The 19,489-nt window shown below is 40.4% G+C and overlaps 1 protein-coding gene across 3 annotated transcripts in view; it reads left to right on the top strand.

The window, feature by feature from the left end:
* Positions 1 to 19,489, top strand: part of NDC1 (NDC1 transmembrane nucleoporin) — a 54,508-nt gene that overhangs the window by 21,297 nt on the left and 13,722 nt on the right. For 2 of the 3 annotated variants that reach the window (XM_037043224.1, XM_037043222.1), the window contains 7 exons: positions 747 to 828; positions 5,270 to 5,428; positions 9,379 to 9,624; positions 9,717 to 9,826; positions 11,648 to 11,698; positions 13,688 to 13,751; positions 17,345 to 17,445. In XM_037043224.1, coding sequence (XP_036899119.1) covers positions 747 to 828; positions 5,270 to 5,428; positions 9,379 to 9,624; positions 9,717 to 9,826; positions 11,648 to 11,698; positions 13,688 to 13,751; positions 17,345 to 17,445 — 813 coding nt within the window. Of the gene's footprint in view, positions 1 to 746; positions 829 to 5,269; positions 5,429 to 5,549; positions 5,661 to 9,378; positions 9,625 to 9,716; positions 9,827 to 11,647; positions 11,699 to 13,687; positions 13,752 to 17,344; positions 17,446 to 19,489 lie in introns of all 3 variants that reach the window. The other variant, XM_037043223.1, reaches the window with a different exon arrangement.

Consider the following 19,489-nt stretch of genomic DNA (forward strand, 5'->3'; position numbering starts at 1 on the left):
TAAACAAAAGTATCATTCATTTGGTTATTTAACAAGTCTTTATTTACTGGGCACGTGTTAGTCACTGCTAGTTACTTAGGGTGTAATGATGAATAAGATGTAGAACAGCTTAATGGAAAAGGCAGATAGACAAAGTAATGAAAATTTACTGTGGTGAGTACAGTGGGAAGCACTTATTCTGTTTGGGACCAATATGAGAAAGCTTCACAGAAGGGATGGTCTCTTGCATGATGAGTGAGGAGGTTTGCCAGAGAACAAAATGAAAATTTTCGGTGAGAGTGTACAATAGATGTTGCGTGTCTGCTGTGTGTTAGACACTACCTTTGAATGTGGTAGCAAGCAAGACTTTGTTCCTGCCTCACGGTTTGGTGGGTGGAACCAGGTGAGAAAAGTAAACAGGCAGCTACGATAAATTAAGTACCACAGTTGAGAACTGTGTTGTATGTTAGTGTGGGGGTGGCCAGGGAAAGGTCCAGGAGGAAGTGATGTTTAAGTTTCCCTCCACAGAGGTAGGAAAACAGAGAGTTCTGTAGTTCCTTGTAGCTGGAACTTACAGTGGGTGGGGTAGCCTATAGAGGGTAGGGGCAAGAAAGTTCTGGAAGTATAAAAAGGAAAGATAAATATTGTTTTCTTTATGAAAATTTTAACTAATTCCCCCTTAGATATATTATGCTGAGCCCAATTCATAAGTAAGATTTTATATAAAGATTTAAAAAATTAAGCAATATGTATTTTTTTCTTTTTAGTATTTGGCCTTGCAGGACCTGATGTTGCTTTCTCAATATTCTCCTTCACGAAGACAAGAAGTTTTTAGTCTTAGCCAACCAGGTAATGCTAAAAGTAATAGACCTGCCCTGGCTGGTATGGATCAGTGGATTGAGCACAGGCCTGCAAACCAAAGGATCACTGGTTCGATTCCCAGTCAGGGCGCATGCCTGGGTTGCAGGCCGGGTCCCTGCAGGTGGTGCTTGAGAGGCNAAAGATTTAAAAAATTAAACAATATGTATTTTTTTCTTTTTAGTATTTGGCCTTGCAGGACCTGATGTTGCTTTCTCAATACTCTCCTTCACGAAGACAAGAAGTTTTTAGTCTTAGCCAACCAGGTAATGCTAAAAGTAATAGACCTGCCCTGGCTGGTATGGATCAGTGGATTGAGCACAGGCCTGCAAACCAAAGGATCACTGGTTCGATTCCCAGTCAGGGCGCATGCCTGGGTTGCAGGCCGGGTCCCTGCAGGTGGTGCTTGAGAGGCAGCCACATAGGGATGTTTCTCCCTTCTCTTTCTCCCTCCCTTCCCCTCTCTCTAAAAATAAATAAGTAAATAATTTTAAAAAACAAAACTAAAAGTAATAGACCTGATTTGACATGTGTGTAGGAACTGTTCCACTTTTGGTGAGATAGGTATAGTTAATAAAATATCACACATGAGTGAGTGCATTAAATGAAGCCATAATTTAAATCTTATGAAACAAAGTGTTGGTGTTGTGGTTAGAAGTTACATCATCAAGAAAGGTATTTTTAAACTTTCACATTATTTGTTTTAGTCCCCTTATTCTCTTAACTTGGTAGGTTGACAGTTTTAGAGCAGTAAAGCAGTTTAAGAATTCTCAAAGTTTTAATGCTACAGGGCGTCTTAAATATCAGGTGTTCCTATTCTCAGAGAGATTAGTGTCATTAACTTAAACTTAAATAAAGTTTAACTGACATTAACTTAAATAAAATTGATATCAGAGCTGGAATAAGAAATTCTGTCATTTGACTCGCAAGTGCAGAGCTCCCTCTTGCTGTCATGTTATCTGCCTCCCTTGAAACAGAGTGGAAAGGAACTAGATTTGATGGTGACCCAAAGGTGCTCTCGGCAATTCTGTTACTTGCCAACCTCTTCAAGACTAATTTAATTGTACCAGTGTTCTGCTTTGTTCCTAGGGAGGAGAAAATTCCAGCCCCTGCCACCAGTGGGGAACAAAGAACTGGTAGCTTTTCATCTTCTGTCTAGTGAGCACTTTATTATTTTGCCAAACTTGCCAATTCCCACATTGTAAAATAAACCTTATGTATAGTTAAAAGTTACATGGAAATACAATCCGGATTATATAAAAATATAAATGATCGAAGCCATTCTACTTTTAGTAACATGAAAAATATGGAGAATAAATGTAGCAGTACTTTTCTTTTAAGATTCTATTTATTTATTTTAGAGAGGGGAAGGGAAGGAGAGAGGGAGCAAAATATCATTGTGTGGGAGAAATACCATTTGGTTGCCTGTGTCATGCATCCTGCCTGGGGACTGAACTCGAAACTCAGGCATATGCCTGACTGGAAATGGAACCCGTAACCTTTCTTTCACATCACGGGACGACACCAAACCGACTGAGCCACACCGGTCAGGGCTGTAGCAATACTTTTCTATCAGACTTAGGTTCTCTGTACATTGAATATTTTCACCAGCTATTCAAGGAAACTATAACAGGGTGGCACGTTCTCTGTCAGAGAACTAGGGCATATTATTAAAATTTGATTAGACCTTTAACGTAGTTCTCTAGCGGTCCTGAGTTATAGCAGTACAAAACATTAGGGCCTACTGATGAAGCATTTTGTTTGCAGGTGAAGTGATGCTCCTCTTGAGTTATAAAAGGGAAATGTTTAAGGAAGGCTGTTAGTAAAGAGAATGATTATTTGGCACCCAGGATAGGGAAACCAATTTTCAGTGGATTACTGCTATTCTTTTTTAAAAAATATATTTTATTGATTATGCCATTGCAGTTGTCCCATTCCCCCCTTTCATTCCCCTCCACATCCCCCCCCCCATTACCTGCCTGTAGTTCATGTCCATGTGTCATAAGTTCTTTAGCTTCTACATTTCCCACACTACTCTTGCCCTCCCTCTATCTATTTTCTCCCCACTGTCTGTGCTACTTGTTCTCTATACCTTCTCCCTCCTCCTCCTTCCCCCACTCCCCTGTGCTAACCGTCCATGTGATCTCCATTTCTGTGACTCTGCTCCTGTTTTAGGTGTAGTTTGCTTTTGTTTTAGGTGTGGTTGTTAATAACTGAGTTTGCTGTCCTTTCACTGTTCATATTTTTTATCTTTTTTTTCTTAAATAAGTCCCTTTAACATTTCATATACTAAGAGCTGGTAATGATGAACTTGAATTTGATCTTATCTGAGAAGCACTTTATCTACCCTTCTATTCTAAAGGAAAGCTTTGCTGGGTAGGGCAATCTTGGATGGTAGGTCCTTGCATTTCGTGACTTGAATACTTCTTTCCAGCCTCTTCTTGCCTGTAAGGTCTCTTTTGAGAAATCACCTGACAATCTGAGGGAAACTCCTTTGTACGTGACTGTCCACTTATCTCTTGCTGCTTCTAGACTTCTCTCCTCATTTTAATCTTGGCTAATGTAATTCTGATGTGTCTTGGTGTGTTCCTTCTTGGGTCCAACTTCTTTGGGACTCTCTGGGTTTCCTGGACTCCCTGGAAGTCTATTTCTTTTGCCAGATTGGGGAAGTTGTCCTTTATTATTTGTTCAAATAACTTTCCCACTTGTTGTTCTTTCTCTTTTCCTTCTGGTACTCCTATAATTTGGATGTTGGAACATTTAAAGAGGTCTTGGAGGTTCTTAGGAACCTCCACTATACTCTCCTCATTTTTTTTTGAATTCTTGTTTCTTCTTTCTTTTCTGGTTGGTTGTTTCTTTCTTCCTTCTGGTTCATTCCATTGATTTGAGTCCCAGTTTTCTTTCCATCATTATTGGTTCCCCGTGCATTTTCCTTCATTTCACTTAATGTAGCTTTCATTTTTTCATCTAATTTGTGACCAAAATCAACCAGTTCTGTGAGTATCCTGATCACCAGTGTTTTGAACTGTGCATCTGATAGGTTGGCTATCTCTTTGTTGCTTAGAAGTATTGGCTCTGGGGCTTTGATTTGTTCTTCTGTTTGAGCCATAATGTTTTGGTCTGGTCACACCTGTTACGTATGAGGGGTTACACCTTAGGTGTTCACCAAGGCGGGGCAACCCAGTTGCTGGGTTGTGACACTGTATGTGGGGGCAGGGTTGGAGAGGAAGCAGTGGCGCTTGTTCTGTTCTCTCTTAGATTTCAGTCCCCTCTGCCACTTCCCACAAGCAAATTGGGCCCTTCTGGTGCTGGTTCCTGCGTGGGCTTGTGTACGTTCTAGGACCCTGTGGGTCTCTCCACTGAACTCTCCTATGAGGCTAGGAGTCTCTCCTGGCACGTTTTCAGTCGGTGTTTTTAGGCTTTATTTCCGGTTGCTGGGGCTCTGTTGCCCTAGGTTTCGCAGTCTCTCACTGCCCCTTTTTGCCTAGTTTATCTGTGTGTGAATGTGTGACCGCAGTCAGCCAGCAGCCTTGCAGGCTCTGCTTGTTTCCTCCTCGCACCCAGGGTCTGCCAGCCCCGCGCCACATGTACTCCTGCCACCACCTTTTCCTGCCACGATCCTTCTCCTCCAGCCGCCAACTCCGCCCCTCTTACCAGTCTGGTTGAGTAGTTGTAGGACTTTGGTAGAGTTGAATTTTCTGTCTGTTCTGGTTGTGTTTTTGTTCCTAAATCTTTGTTGTCCTTAATTTTGGTTGTGTGAGGAGGCACAGTATTTCCATCTACACTTTCATCTTGGCCAGAAGTCCGGATTACAGCTATTCATAACACATAATGAAGCAAAGTTGATTTTCACAGACAGCTCTAGGACATAAAAAATCAAAAGGCAATGAGAAGTAAGGGAATAGGAGTGTGGACCATTGTAGTTTGAGTTAAACAGATATGTAAGCTCTTCAGGTATAAAGTATTATTACAAAATAATATGTGACTCATGTGGATGTAAGAGCAAATAGAGACTGTTATAGAAATGAAAATATAAGGAAGCACAGTGGATCAGAAACAACAGTTTAGAGGTCACCAGGGGCCAGGTGTGTCTCGTTAGACATGCTAGCGTTTGCTGTCTCAGTCTGTTCAGCACTGCTGGGGCAGTGCCCTGGGCGCCCACACTCACACCACACTCTAGTGCTTGGCTGTATTTTAGTGATCAGTTCAGGAGATTTTTTTATGGTAAAATAGGAATGCTTATAGACTTTTTGGAAAATTATTTCTTCCAAATATTTATTGAACTCCTGCTGTGTATTAGATGGCATGAATATAAATAATAGCTTAACTGAGAAAAGTGGGCCCTGATACAAAGCATTTCTAATTGGTTTTTCTCCTCATTTGAGAGACTACAATTATCTAAGTTTTAAAATTTGGTGTTTGGACCTTCTAGGTGGACACCCCCACAATTGGACAGCCATTTCAAGGGAGTGTTTAAATCTTCTCAATGATATGACTCAGAAGCTGGTTCTCCACCAAGAAGCTGCTGCTACCAATGGAAGGGTAATGTCTTCATCATACACTGTGGAACCCAAGAAAGCGAATTCTCCAGGTAGCTGCTTGTGTTACTAAGAGAGGGGAAAGCTTTTGCATTTTATTTCCTAAGAACGGTGGTAGTTAATCTAAAGATATGTATGCGAGTGGGGGATATATATTTTTAGGGAAAACTGATNTTCTCAATGATATGACTCAGAAGCTGGTTCTCCACCAAGAAGCTGCTGCTACCAATGGAAGGGTAATGTCTTCATCATACACCGTGGAACCCAAGAAAGTGAATTCTCCAGGTAGCTGCTTGTGTTACTAAGAGAGGGGAAAGCTTTTGCATTTTATTTCCTAAGAACGGTGGTAGTTAATCTAAAGATATGTATGCGAGTGGGGGATATATATTTTTAGGGAAAACTGATCTAGTATATGGGATATTATACTGAACCAAGTAAAAGAATTTGGTATCATGATAGGTAGAAAAAAATGCAGTCCAGTGGTGGTGGTATTAAAAGGATAAAAAAATGTTGGTTATCAAATAGGAGACTTCAATTTACCCTAATGCAAAGCCAGGTAAATCTTTACAAATAGTATTGGATGCTGTTCTAATTTCAGTATCCCAGAGATACAAGAAGTTTCTGGAAAATGTCCAAAGAACAGCTGAAAATGATGAGTAACTTGGCAGTTCATTGTTTTAAGATACATTGTTATGCATAAGAATAAATCTTCATGTTTTAAATACATTCATTGTTTTAAGATACCTTAATACAATGTTAGTACTACTTTAGTTTGAAAGATGAAGGTTGTGAGGAAGAAATACAGGTAGAGAAACTTAATGCTATTTTATTTTACCAAATCCCTTTAGTAGAAAATGCCTTGGAATTTAAGACTCTTCAGTGTCTTTTGGTGCTAAGCATTTACTTAGTACAAATGGGTGAAACTGACTAGGTGAGCTGTGGTAAACTTGAGAGAACAGGCATCATCTGAAGGGGAATTTGAACTCCTGTTGTTTGTTTTTAAGATTTTGTTTATTTATTTTTAGAGTGGGAAAGGGAGGGAGAAAGAGGGAGAGAAACATTGATCTGTTGCTTCTCACACACACCCTGACCAGGACTGAACCTGCAACTGCTTTGTGGGATAATGCCCAATCACCTGAGCCACGATGGTCAGGGCTGAACTCTTGGTCTTTTTTTTAAAGAGACGCCTAAAATCTGAAAAAATCTTATGTGAAATCTTCCACTTTTTAAACATCAATTAATCTTGATAGTTAAAAAAATTTCTCAGTGGACCAAAAGACAAACATGTTTACATTATTACTCTGGAGAAACCATATACCAAAAACAAATAGACTACAGTTGAAAAATGCTTGAAATAAGTGTATGAATGTCAGATTTTAAACAATGGCTTAATTTTTACTTTTTAGTTGACTTTATTTACTTATTTTAGAGTGGGGAAGGGAAGGAGAGAGAGAGAAGGAGAGAAGCTTCAGTCGGTTGCTTGCATGTGCCCGGATTGGTGTGCTCTGAGTGGGAATCAAACCGTCGACCTTTCACTTTGCAGGACGATGCCCAACCAACTGGGCCACACCGGTCAGGGCCAGGAATGTCAGATTTTAAAATATTGTAGAATGTTTCAGACATTATCAGCTTTCAGATTAGTATTTATATATAGATCAGATATTTATTGACTGCCTACCACATACCAAACAATGTTCTAGAAGCCAGAGAATCAAAGATGACAAAATATTCTTGGAACTGACTTTTTAGTGAAAGGCACACAGATTATGATAAAACAATGTTATGGCTAAAAAGAAAGCTGTCAAAGAGGAGTCTGCATGGGTAAGGAGATTTTTGGTAATAAAAGGAGTTCATGTACATTATAAAAAAAGATTTTTATCCCATGGGGAGATGGAACCAGTAGAGGATTTTGAGTAGCCTAGGTACATCAAGTTAGCATTTTACAAAGATCACTATAATTTGGGGTTGGAGGACTTATGTTTCTAAATGGGATTGTCATCATTTTTATATTTTAAAGGTTTTATTTATTTTTAGTGTGAAGGGAAGGGAGGAAGAAAGACAAGGAGAGAAACATCAATGCGCAGTTGCCTCTTGGGCACCCCCAACTGGGGACCTGGTGCAACCCTGACTGAGTGCATGGGCCCTGACTGGGAATCGAACTGGCCACCCTTTGATTCACAGGCCAGCACTCAATCCACTGAGCTACACCAGCTGGGGTGGATTTTCATTATTTTAAATTATTGTCCTATCCCATCATGCAGACAATTCACCTCTAATTTTGAGGAATTTTTGCTGAACTTAAAAACTTCAGTATTAAAAATTGAGTATTCAGAGAGTTCTAATTGCCACCAACTCTAAAAAGTTATGTAATGGAAATTTGCTACTTTAAATGTTTAATGTCTTATTGTATTGTGGTTTTATTAAGAAGATAGAATACTAGTGTATGATTTGTCTTTATGCCTTCTACTGTAGTGTCAGGGAAAATGTTCTTTTGTTTTTGTACAGCAGATACTATAACTAAGTTCATAGAGTTAATTTGTGAAAAAGCTGTTTACAGATGAGATTTGTAGTCACGTGTACATATTCTGGGCAAATTGGTCTTTGATGTGACTTTTGTTAATTTGAAAGAACTTGGGAAAATGGGATAAGGTTAGCCCTCTTATCTATAATTTTTTTCCTGTACACCTTTTATTTTTATCATTTATGCTGTTACAGTTGCTCCCACTCTTTTTCCCTTTCCCCAGCTCCACCCTTGCCCTTTCCTGAGCCAGTCCTGTATTCTTATCCATGCTCATGGGTTGTGCGTAAATGTTCTTTGGTTAGTCCCTTCACCATCTTTCATCCTGTCCCGCTACCCCACCCCCCTTTCTGACAGCTCTTGGTCTGTTTTATGTATCTTAGCTTCTGTCACTATATTAGTCATTAGTTTATTGTTTGTTAGTTCATTAGATTCCACGTAATAAATGAGATCATGTAATTTTCTTTCACTGACTGGCTTAATTTACTTAGCATAATTTTCTCCAGGTCCATCCTTGGTATTGGGAAATGGAAGAGTTTCTTCTCTTTTTACTGCTGTGTAGTATTTCATTGTGTAAATGTACCACAGCTTTTTTATTCACTCATCTGCTGATGAGCACTAAGGCTGTTTCCAAATCTTGGTTAGTGTAAAAAGTGCTACTGTAAACATAGGGGTGCATGTATTTTTTTGTATTCGTGTTTTGGGATCCTTGGGATGTATTCCCAGAATTGGAATCACTGGGTCATAAGGGAGCTCCATTTTTAGTTTTTTAAGGATACTTCTTATTGTTTTCCACAGTGGCTCTACCAGACTGCATTTCCACCAACAATGCATTAGGGTTCCCTCTTCTCTACATCCTTGCCAACATTTGTTTATTGATTTATTGATGGTAGCCAATCTGACAGGTATAGGTGATATCTCATTGAGGTTTTAATTTGCATTTCTCTGATGAATAGTGCTGCTGAGCATTTTTTCATGTCAACAGGTGCTTCGTATGTCCTCTTTGGGGAAGTTTCTATTCAGGTCTTTTGCCCATTTCATAATTGGGTTTTATCTGTATATTATTGTAATATAAATTTGGTTATGTTTAGCCAAGTAATAGTTACAGTCAGAGCATGCAGTAAAACTGGAAAGATTATATTGCAGTAATTAAAGTTGATGCCATATAAAAATAAAATATAAATTGAGAAGTTTATTCAAAACACCTTAGAGAAACTGACCTTGGAGATGAGGATATGCATGAGGAGAAAAAAACAAGAGAGGCCATACCAATCTGACAGAAAAAGATGTTTAAAGCTCCTTGAGTGGCCATTGAATTGCAGTAGTAAAAACTGGATCTTGAGAATATAAACCTAAGTGGAAACAACCTACTGGGCCTTAGGATATGCATTAAACAAAAAATGGAGAGGCGTAAAATTTGAGAACCCCCATGTTGGTCTGTTTGGATTAGGTTGCCCTTTTAGCGCTGGATCTGTTCTTTTGCAGAAGAAACTACATTTTTGACCCCCACGTCTAGCCAGATGCCTCGGCCTTCAATGACACCGTTAATTAAGACATCACTGTTGTCTTCGAAATTATCTACACCTGGTGTTGCCAGCCCCCTTGGATCTCCATTTGGCTCTAGTGTAGTGAATCGGATGGCTGGGATTTTTGATGTAAACACCTGCTATGGCTCACCTCAAGGTTCTCAGCTAGTAAGAAGAGGGCCACGATTATGGACTTCTGCTTCTGGTGAGGACTGTTTATTTTGTGTATTTTGAAATGTCATAGTTGCAGAGAATCAGATAGTCTGAGTTTTCACCTTGTTTTTTTTTTTTTAATAGACCAGCAAATGAATGAACTTTCTAATTTTCCATCTACTCTTAGTGCTGAGGGTAAGACAGTGAGACAGCCCAGTGTGATATATTCATGGATTCATAATAAACATGAACAGGTATGATGATACGGTTATAGGATTCATATTTGCATGTAACATTGATCATCAAGGATCTCACAGGAGTAAGCTACTAGGGATTAGTAGGACTTTTTTGAGCCTTCCTATATTCAGTTGTCCCATATGAAATTACCAGTCAACTGGTTTTGAGCTGTGCTTGGTTTGTGTGAGGAATGTGGACACTGGTGTGACTGGAGCAGAGTGAGTGAGGGGATTGTGGCAGGTCGGTGGGTGATGAGGTCAGAGGGGTCACCGGCACCCAGAGCTCATTGGGCCCATTAGTGTTGTGTAGGACTGACATTTTCTGAGTGAGTTGGAAAGCCACTGTATGGTTTTGTCCTTACAAATTGAGAGTGCTGCTCAACCTGCTGTGCTGACAGTACATTCTCAGAGGGAGGGGTAGAAGCAGAGAGCCAGTAGTAAAGCGCTTGAAGTACCTAGTGCAAGATGGTGGTGTCTGTGACCAGCTTGGGTGTGGTGGAGACTGTAAGATGTGGTCACGGTTTGGATATATTTTGAAGGTAGATGTAATAGGATTTGCTTATGATTTGTTTGTGGTGAGAAATACAGACTAAATGTTGACTCTAAAGTTTTTGGCCCAAGGATCTGAAATAATACAGTTAAACTTTATTGAGTGCAATTTGCTAATGATTCTGGAAGAAGGGTTTTGATGGAGATAAGGTGGGGGAAATCCAGAGTTTGATTTCAAACATGTTAATTCAAACCAATGTTGGCAGATCGTCAAGTAAAAATACAGAGTAAGAAATTAGACATATATCTGGAGTGTAGGGGGAAGTTCTGGGATGGAAATGTAAATTTGGAAGTCATGAGAGTATAGACAGTATTAAAACTATGAGACTCCAAGAAAACTCTTGTGGAGTGTAGATACAGAAGAAAAGAGATGCAAGAATTGGGATCTTCCAGTAATAAGGGTCAGGGAGGTGTGAGATAGCAGAGGAGACCAAGTGGCCATTGAGGTGAGAAGAGAACCAAGAAGTGTCAGGTACTGCTGCTAATAAGCAGCAGGAGAGTCAAACTGACGATGAAGTGTTGCGGTAGAAATGTGCAGGCCATGGAATCCTTGTCTGGGGCTGTTGGGTGACGTAGTGGGGATGGATGCCTGATTGGCATGGGGTCAGGAGAGAGTGGGAGAGGAATTGGAGGCCATGAGAAAAGCCTGCTCTTTCTAGGAGTTTTGCTCCTAGGGGAGCAGAACAATGGGGTAAATGTGGGGGGAGTTGAAGGGTCAAGAAAGGGTTTTACCTTTTAATATGGGAGGAATAATAACATTTGCTGGTGGAAGGCTTAATTGAGGGAAGAACTGAAAACATTTTATGGATTTCAGTATCTAATATGCTTATGTGTCTTAAATACTGTCAGCTTATAATAATACTAAGATATTTTCTCTGTAAATGTCAACTAGTAGAAAACCACTCCACATCTTAAGATTTGAGGAGGGGGAGAGAGGAGTAGGGAAAACATGCTCATTTTTGGTATTAAGAGGTTAAAGGACAAGACAGCTGTGGAGAATTGAGAAAGAATATGGTCTTAGGAAATAATACCAGGTCTACTTAGAATTCCTTTCATTATGACAGGTCTTTAATTTGGAGGTCTTTAATGTGTACATGTGGTGCAGTTTAGGTTCAATGGCCTGGCCTGTCTTGGTTATCCAACTTAGAGTACAAAGGTACTTCCTTATATGGTTTATTGTAAATACTGTTCATTCTCTGTATTTTGTTTGTTTTATTTAAGTTGAAAACGTATATTTGAATAGAATTGAAAACTGTAAATGAGTTAATTTTTTCTTTTTTTCCAACTCAGATTAAGAATTTCTTGTCAAAACGGGTGCTAATAATGTATTTTTTCAGTAAGGTAAGAATATGTAGTTACAGCATTGGGGAAAGGGGGAGAGGAAATGAAATAAGAAATGAAGTAAGCCCTGGTGTAGCTCAGTGGATTGAGCGCGGGCCTGACAACCACACAATCGCGGTTCGATTCCCAGTCAGGGCACATGCCTGGGTTGCAGGCCAGTTCCCAGCAGGGGACTCACAAGAGGCAACCACACATTAATATTTCTCTCCTTCTCTCCTTCCTTTTCTCTCTAAAGATAAATAAATAAAATCTTAAAAAAAAAAAGAAATGAAGTAGGAGATAGGATTGGTCTTCTAAATATTTACCTTGAGCCTAGCAAGCCAAACAGCTTTGCATTAGTGTTTCACTGAACTTCCATTTTAACCATAGCTGCCCACTGTCAATTCACATGTCACCTCAGTGGCCTTCTGGGGCTTGACTACACTTGCTTCCTGAGTCTCTTGACTGCAGGCAGCTTTGTGCTGATGGCAACCCCATCCTGCAAAAGGAGCAAATCCATGACAGGCCTTCGTGACTCATTGTCCCACTAACATCTTTGTGGCCAAGTTGCTCTTCATTAGAGAGATGACTGGGTTAGATAGCAGATGTTAAACTTATGTTAGATAAAAAGTTGTAATTCAGGCCAAAAGCTAAATGACTTTCCAACTTGTCTCTTAGTTGCTTGCTCCCCTGCCACAGGAGAGTAAATCTCAGTTGCAGAAGCTAAAAATTCATTCCTGTTTTCACTGGCTACAGCTGTTGTGTGTTAGCTAATCCTTTGATGAGCAAAACCTTTGTCCATATGCAGGGGAAAGAATTTTTGTTTTGTTTTAGTTTTTTTTAATCTAGCTTTTCTCTTTCTGAAGATATTGCAGTATTAGCTAATATTGCATGCAATTATGCCTTCAAGTGAAAGTTTGCATTGATATACATTATTTTTATTTGTTGGGAGTCGTACTTTGGTGGGGAGAGATTTGAGTAGCTCTGATAGGGTATACCTGTCACATAACAAAGAATCAGTTAAAGTTTGTGGAACTTTTTTCACTGTGGTGGCAGGGAAGATCACCCCCTTAGCAATTACCTTTATCCAAAATAATCTTACCTTAGACTGTCCAGAGCTTTGGGGAAACTAGTTGACCCCTGAGGAAGGCCTTCCACCAAGAGAGGAGGGGCTGTCTGAAGTTTTACTTAGTGCTTTGTTTCACAAGGCTACAGAGAACTCACTCTTGCTCTTTTCACTTAAGTTCCCTCATTTGTTTCTAACAATCTTCCTGTGAGTTGTCTTTTTGTTCTCATTTTACACATCAGGAACCTGAGGCTCTGAGAGGTCAGGTAGCTAGCCTTAGGGCATGTGGTCAGTAAGTGGCAGAGCAGACACCGAAAAAGATGTCCTTTTTCCCTGGAAGTGAACAGCTACTTTTGATTCTAATTTTGCAGGTGGATCTATTGTATGATAAGGAGTTATGGGCAGTGCCCTTTGATGCTGAGGAGTGTAACATGTTGTACTTAATAGGCTACATTGGTTGTGTTACCAAAGCCAGCATTCATTTAAATGGGCCCGTTGTTGCACCACGCTACTCAGCCTTATTATATTAAGGAAGGTTGGGTGGTTTTTCTTTGGAGTAGGATTGAGATAGACAATTCAAGAGAGGTAGTTTGTATTTAGGTAGGTTTGTGTTTTTTGTTTTTAAGTTTTTGTAATCATTCTTCTAAGCGATCTCTATACTAATCCTTTGTGGTAGGTTGAGTGTGTCTCTTATTTTAAATGAGAAACTGAGGCAAGGGTCTCATAGTAAAATAGAGATTTAGAGATTTGGCAAGGGTCACATAAGTTGGTGGCAGAATGCTTTATTGTAGTTAAATCATATTGTATAAAAATTTCAGGTTTTAGTTCTTGAGAGGCAGCTTGAACATTTTATTGTTATAGTCTGCATAGTTGATCAGATGAAGTAATAAGAGTTTTTGCCCAGGAGAACTTGCTTAAATGTTTGTTTTTGTTTGTATTTGTAGCACCCAGAGGCCTCCATTCAGGCTGTTTTCTCAGAGGCCCAAATGCATATTTGGGCTTTGGAAGGTAAGCACTTTAAGTGCACTGCACTATGATTTTATTTTATTATTTTATTATTTTTCTTTTAAATATATTTTATTGATTATGCCATTACAGTTGTCTCATTCCCCCCTTTATTCCCCTTCACCCAGCATACTCCCTCCCCCACCATTCCCCCCCTTTAGTTTATGTCCATGTGTCACAAGTTCTTTAGATTCTATATTTCCCACACTACTCTTGCCCCCCACGTGTNCTATGATTTTATTTTATTATTTTTCTTTTAAATATATTTTATTGATTATGCCATTACAGTTGTCTCATTCCCCTCTTTATTCCCCTTCACCCAGCATACTCCCTCCCCCACCATTCCCCCCCTTTAGTTTATGTCCATGTGTCACAAGTTCTTTAGATTCTATATTTCCCACACTACTCTTGCCCCCCACGTGTATTTTCTACCTACTGCCTATTGCTACTTATTCTCTGTACCTTCTCCCCACTTCTCCCACTCCCTTGTTGTTAACCCTCCATGTGATCTCCATTTCTGTGGTTCCGCTCCTGATCTAGCTGTCCTCTTAGTTTGCCTTTTTTTAAAGTGTTGTTAATAACCGTGAGTTTGCTGTCCTTTCACTGTTCATATTTTTTATCTTCTTTTTCTTAGATAAGTTTCTTTAACATTTCATATATAATAAGGGCTTGGTGATGATGAACTCCTTGAACTTGACCTTATCTGAGAAACACTTTATCTGCCCTTCCATTCTAAATGAAAGTTTTGTTGGATAGAGCAATCTTGGATGAAGGTCTTTGGATTTCATGACTTGGAATACTTCTTTCCAGCCCCTTCTTGCCTGTAAGGTCTCTTTTGAGAAATCACCTGACAATCTGAGGGAAACTCCTTTGTACGTGACTGTCCACTTATCTCTTGCTGCTTCTAGAATTCTCTCCTCATTTTAATCTTGGCTAATGTAATTATGATGTGCCTTGGTGTGTTCCTTCTTGGGTCCAACTTGTTTGGGACTCTCTGAGCTTCCTGGGCTTCCTGGAAGTCTATTTCCTTTGCCAGACTGGGGAAGTTCTCCTTTATTGTTTGTTCAGATAAGTTTTCCACTTGTTGTTCTTCCTCTTCCCCTTCTGGTACTCCTATAATTCGGATGTTGGAACGTTTAAAGATGTCCTGGAGGTTCCTAAGCCTCTCCTCATTTTTTTGAATTCTTGTTTCTTCCTTCTTTTCTGTTTGGTCGTTTTTTTCTTCCTTCTGGTCCACTCCCTTGATTTGAGTCCCAGTTTCCTTTCTACCACTATTGGTTTCCTGTGCATTTCTCTTCATTTCAATTAGTTTAGCCTTCATTTGTTCCTCTAATTTGTGACCAAAATCAACCAGTTCTGTGAGCATCCTGATCACCAGTGATTTGAACTGTGCATCTGATAGGTTGGCTATCTCTTGGCTGCTTAGAAGTGTTGGCGCTGGGGCTTTGATTTGTTCTTCTGTTTGAGCCATAATGTTTTGGTCTGTTCACGCCTGTTACTTATGAGGGGCGGAGCCTAAGTGTTCACCAGGGTGGGGCAACCCAGTTGCTGGGTTGTGACACTGTATGTGGGGGTGGGGTCAGAAAGGGGCAATGGTGTTTGTTCCGCTCTCTCTTAGATTTCTGTCCCCTCTGCTACTTCCCGCAAGCAAACCAGGTCCCCCTGATGCCGGCTTCTGGGTGTGGGCCTGTGCACCCTCCAGGACCCTGAGGGTCTCTCCAACAAACTCTCGGTGAGCCTGGGAGCTTCTCCCAGCACCTTGACCCTGAAAGTTTTACCGATTGGTGCTTTTAGGCTTTAATTCTTGTCGCTGGGGCCCTATCCTGCCCAATCTGTCTCACTGCTCGCTCCTTCGCCTGGTTTATCTGAGTGTGAATGTGTGAACGCGGTCTACCAGCCGCCTTGCTCCCTCACTGGGTCCACCTGTTGCCACCCCACACCTGGGATCTGCCAACCGCCGCCTGCGGGCCTGGGTCAGTCTGGCCACTTTTTCCTGCACATCCCTGCTCCACCCCACCAGCTACTGACTCCGTCCCTCTTACTGGTCTGGATGAATGGTTCATTGTTGGACTTTGTACAGTTCAATTTTCTGTGTTTTGATTGCATTTTTGCTGCTAAAACTTTGTTGTCTTTAAACTTGGTTGTGCAAGGAGGCACAGTGTTTCCACCTATGCCTCCATCTTGGCCGGAAGTCTGATTTTAATTATCAGTTAAATTTTGAAGTGTGATCCATTAAAGGTCAGTTTTGGACTTTGATGTCAACCTTTGAATTTTTAGATATATTTTTATATCTTTGCTCTACGTAAATTATTTTTCTTAAATATTTAGATGCACTTTAATCTGGGCAGAAATTTTCCTTGTATGTGAGGTCTGTCCAGAAGGTTTCCAGCCATGTAATATGGAAAATATAGACATTTATTGTAGAAAATACAAGATTCAAGAAACATTGTACGTAGGACAACGATGTCTCAGTCCCCTTCCAAGTGGGCACCTTGGGACCTCACACAGGTTCTCCCAGTTGCTATCAGCTACCCTGTCATATTTTCCTGAATCTCATCAAAGGTTTGACATCTCTTCCCTTTCAAAGGTGATTTAAATTTTGGGAAAAGCCAGAAGTCACAGGGTACCAAATCTGAGCTGTAGAGGGGCCGAGTCACCTGAGTGATCTGATGTTTCACTGGAGACTCTGCACAAGACCTGATGCATGAGCAGGTGTGTTGTCATGATGAAGTTGTCAATCACCGATGCCCATAGCTGCGGCCTTCTGAATCATCTGATTAGATTCCTTGGAGGAATGTTCATGGTTAACACAAAATTTGATGCAGAGTCATTGCTGTACTTGCTCAGTCATTTTGAATGTGACGGCCACACAGTACACATGCTCACTCAATGGCATCTACCGCTACCACTGACTAGTACAGTGAAGTTGTCGTTGTTCATGCATGTACATTCCAGCCTACTCCTTGGCTGCCAGGTTACATGATGTCACGTGGTTCTCATCATATTAACAATTGCTGTTCTTTTTCTGAATAGACCTTGTGTAAGCAGAGAAACTGAGCCTGGTAGTTTTGCATATCTTCCCTTCATAAAAACTGCAATTAATAGAATGTTTTTACTTTTTATGTTGATGTAACTTATTTAATATATTTTAATATATTTAACTTAGGTTAAATATGAAAACTTAGTTGTTAAAGAAACTATGTATTTGTGTTATAGATACTTCCTTCTGAAAGCTTAAATGGTAATTCTTCAGGGAGGCCTTTTCTATCACCTAATGAAAGTACCCTTACAACCTTCAGTCTGTGGGGACTTTGTTTTTCTTCCTAGCATTTATCACTACCAAATACAATATTACATTAAAAAACATTTTTCTGCTAGAACACAAAGCAGACAGACTGTGTCTTATTCATGCCGGCTGCATTTGAGCTGCTTTCCAGTGCCTCTTTTGGTCTGTGGCCCATTTTTCTACTGTATTACTTCTCTTTTATTTCGAAGGTTTTTATATATTCAGAATACCAATCCTTTATCAGACAGATATATTGCAAATTGATATGCCTAATTTTAACTTGCTTTTAACTTTTTCTTTTCCCTTTAAGGTCTCTCTCACTTGGTAGCAGCCTCATTTACAGAAGACAGATTTGGAGTTGTCCAGACTACTCTACCAGCAATTCTCAATACTTTGTTGACGCTGCAGGAGGTAGGCAGTATGTGAGTTGGGTGGAGGTAAAGGTCCTTTTCCTCCTCCTCACTCCACCCAGCCCAGTTTTTCATTTGTTTTTTATATATCATGGTATTTATTAAGTAACAAAACATATAGTGGAAGTTAAAATAATGGTACTATTCTCACCCTTAGGAATTGCAATCTAAGAGAGACTAGGAAGAGATCATTTTAGTTCATGTATAAATGATTTTGTAGTTAACAGAAAAAGGAATTACTTATATTAAATCCATAGGTTGTACCTCTGGTATGAAACAGGTTATTTAGGAGATTGCAGTTCCATTCATAGTACAAGTTTGGATCCTTATACAATGTGTAGCTACTGAAAGTGACCTGTAGTTAAATTACCCACGAAGATGATAAGTTACCTATTGGCCAGAGGCTGAAAAGGATACAGGTGAGGCTGATGGATTCCCTATCATCAGGATAGGTGCATAGTTTTAAACCAATAGGTCTTTTTAGTCCTAGACTTAAAGGCAGAAAAGTAAAATGTATACTTCTTACTTCCAGTTGGTTGCTTTTCCTAACGTCATGTGAGTGCTGTGTTTTATACTGCCTATTGGTACTTGGTGTGTGTCAGGTGTGGGATGTGAACACTTAGTGCTGGAGACACTTAGAAGTAGGGCCGGTGAGTACAGTAGGTTTTCTGGAGGAGGTGATGGGGAACAAGGCTTTAAGGATAACAGTGGGTACATCTTTTGGACTTAGGAGGCAATTAAAGATTTGAAGAAAAAACATGCTTCACTGTTCCTTTCTTCATCACAGTTCATTTTGCCTCTAAGAAAGTGTTACTTATCAAAACCAGTGATTTTTTTTGCTTTGAGTCCTCTTTGTGTCCACTTTCTCATGTATGTTACTTTAGACATGTATGTTTCATTATTTGTCCTCTTTTTCTAGTTACTTTTCTCTAAAGCAACAACTTTCTAGTACTTTTCCACAACTGCTAATACTTGCGTTGTCTAACTACACAGTTGGGTAATAATGATTTGGGCATATGTTGGGTACTCATGGCATAGTTTGTTTTTTATCACTCTGGTTGTGTAGTTTCAAATGACAATAAAATATGATGCTTTATAGTCAATGAAGCAATTTCATATTAGTTTTGGTCCTTGTAACTATCTTGTGAAGAAATGAAGATGTAGGTGTTTTTAGCTCTCCTAGAGGGAGGCTTGGTAGTGCTGTGACTTCCTTAAACAAAGTCTTTTGGGTGTCAGAGCTGGGCCTGGAGCCCGAAGCTGATTGAAGGACGTTAATAGTGTAGTAGACCCCAGGGAAAGCTACAGGTCCAGATCCGTTGTTTCTCCTTCAGGGCTTTTTATTTTCACATGGGGTTCTCTTCAGAGAGAGAGGTTCTACCAGTAGAACCATGGCTTTCAAACGTTTGGAACTGTGACCTATAGTACATTTATTTTATATTAGACTAGGAATGTGTATGCGTGTGTATAAGTAACAAAGATTCTGGACTTCCGCCAAGATGGAGGCATAGGTGGAAACACTGTGCCTTCTCCCACAGCCAAGTTTGAATACAACAAAGGTTTGGAGAACAAAGACACACCCAAAGACCAGAAAATTGAATTATACGGAAGTCCGACAACTACGAACTGTTCAACAGGGACGGTAAGAGAGGTGGAGCCAGCAGCAGAGCTGGGTCGGGCAGGACAGACCCCCGACCTAGGCGCGCAGGCAGCCCGGAACCAGCTGGGGTGTGGGGCAGGCTGACCGCAATCGCACATTCGTGCACAGTGAGACAGACCACGCAGGCCCCAGGGGACGAACCCAGTGGTGGAGGGCTGACAGTGGTAGCACACTCGCGTGCAGTGGAATGAAACTCGTGGGCCTGGTGACGGTGGCGGCTGCGGCGCCGGTGGGGGATGCGGTGGGAGGCGGCAGACGGGAAGCCATTGTCCCTCTTTGATCCCGCCCCCACATACAACGTCACAACCCAGCGACTTAGTTGCCCTACTCTAGTGAACACTTTAGGGCTCCAATCCTGCTACAGAACAGGCACGAACAGCCCAAAAGA

Source organism: Sturnira hondurensis, unplaced genomic scaffold, assembly GCF_014824575.4.
Source record: "Sturnira hondurensis isolate 20B ecotype Veracruz unplaced genomic scaffold, ASM1482457v3 Scaffold0004068, whole genome shotgun sequence".
Lineage (NCBI taxonomy): Eukaryota > Metazoa > Chordata > Mammalia > Chiroptera > Phyllostomidae > Sturnira > Sturnira hondurensis.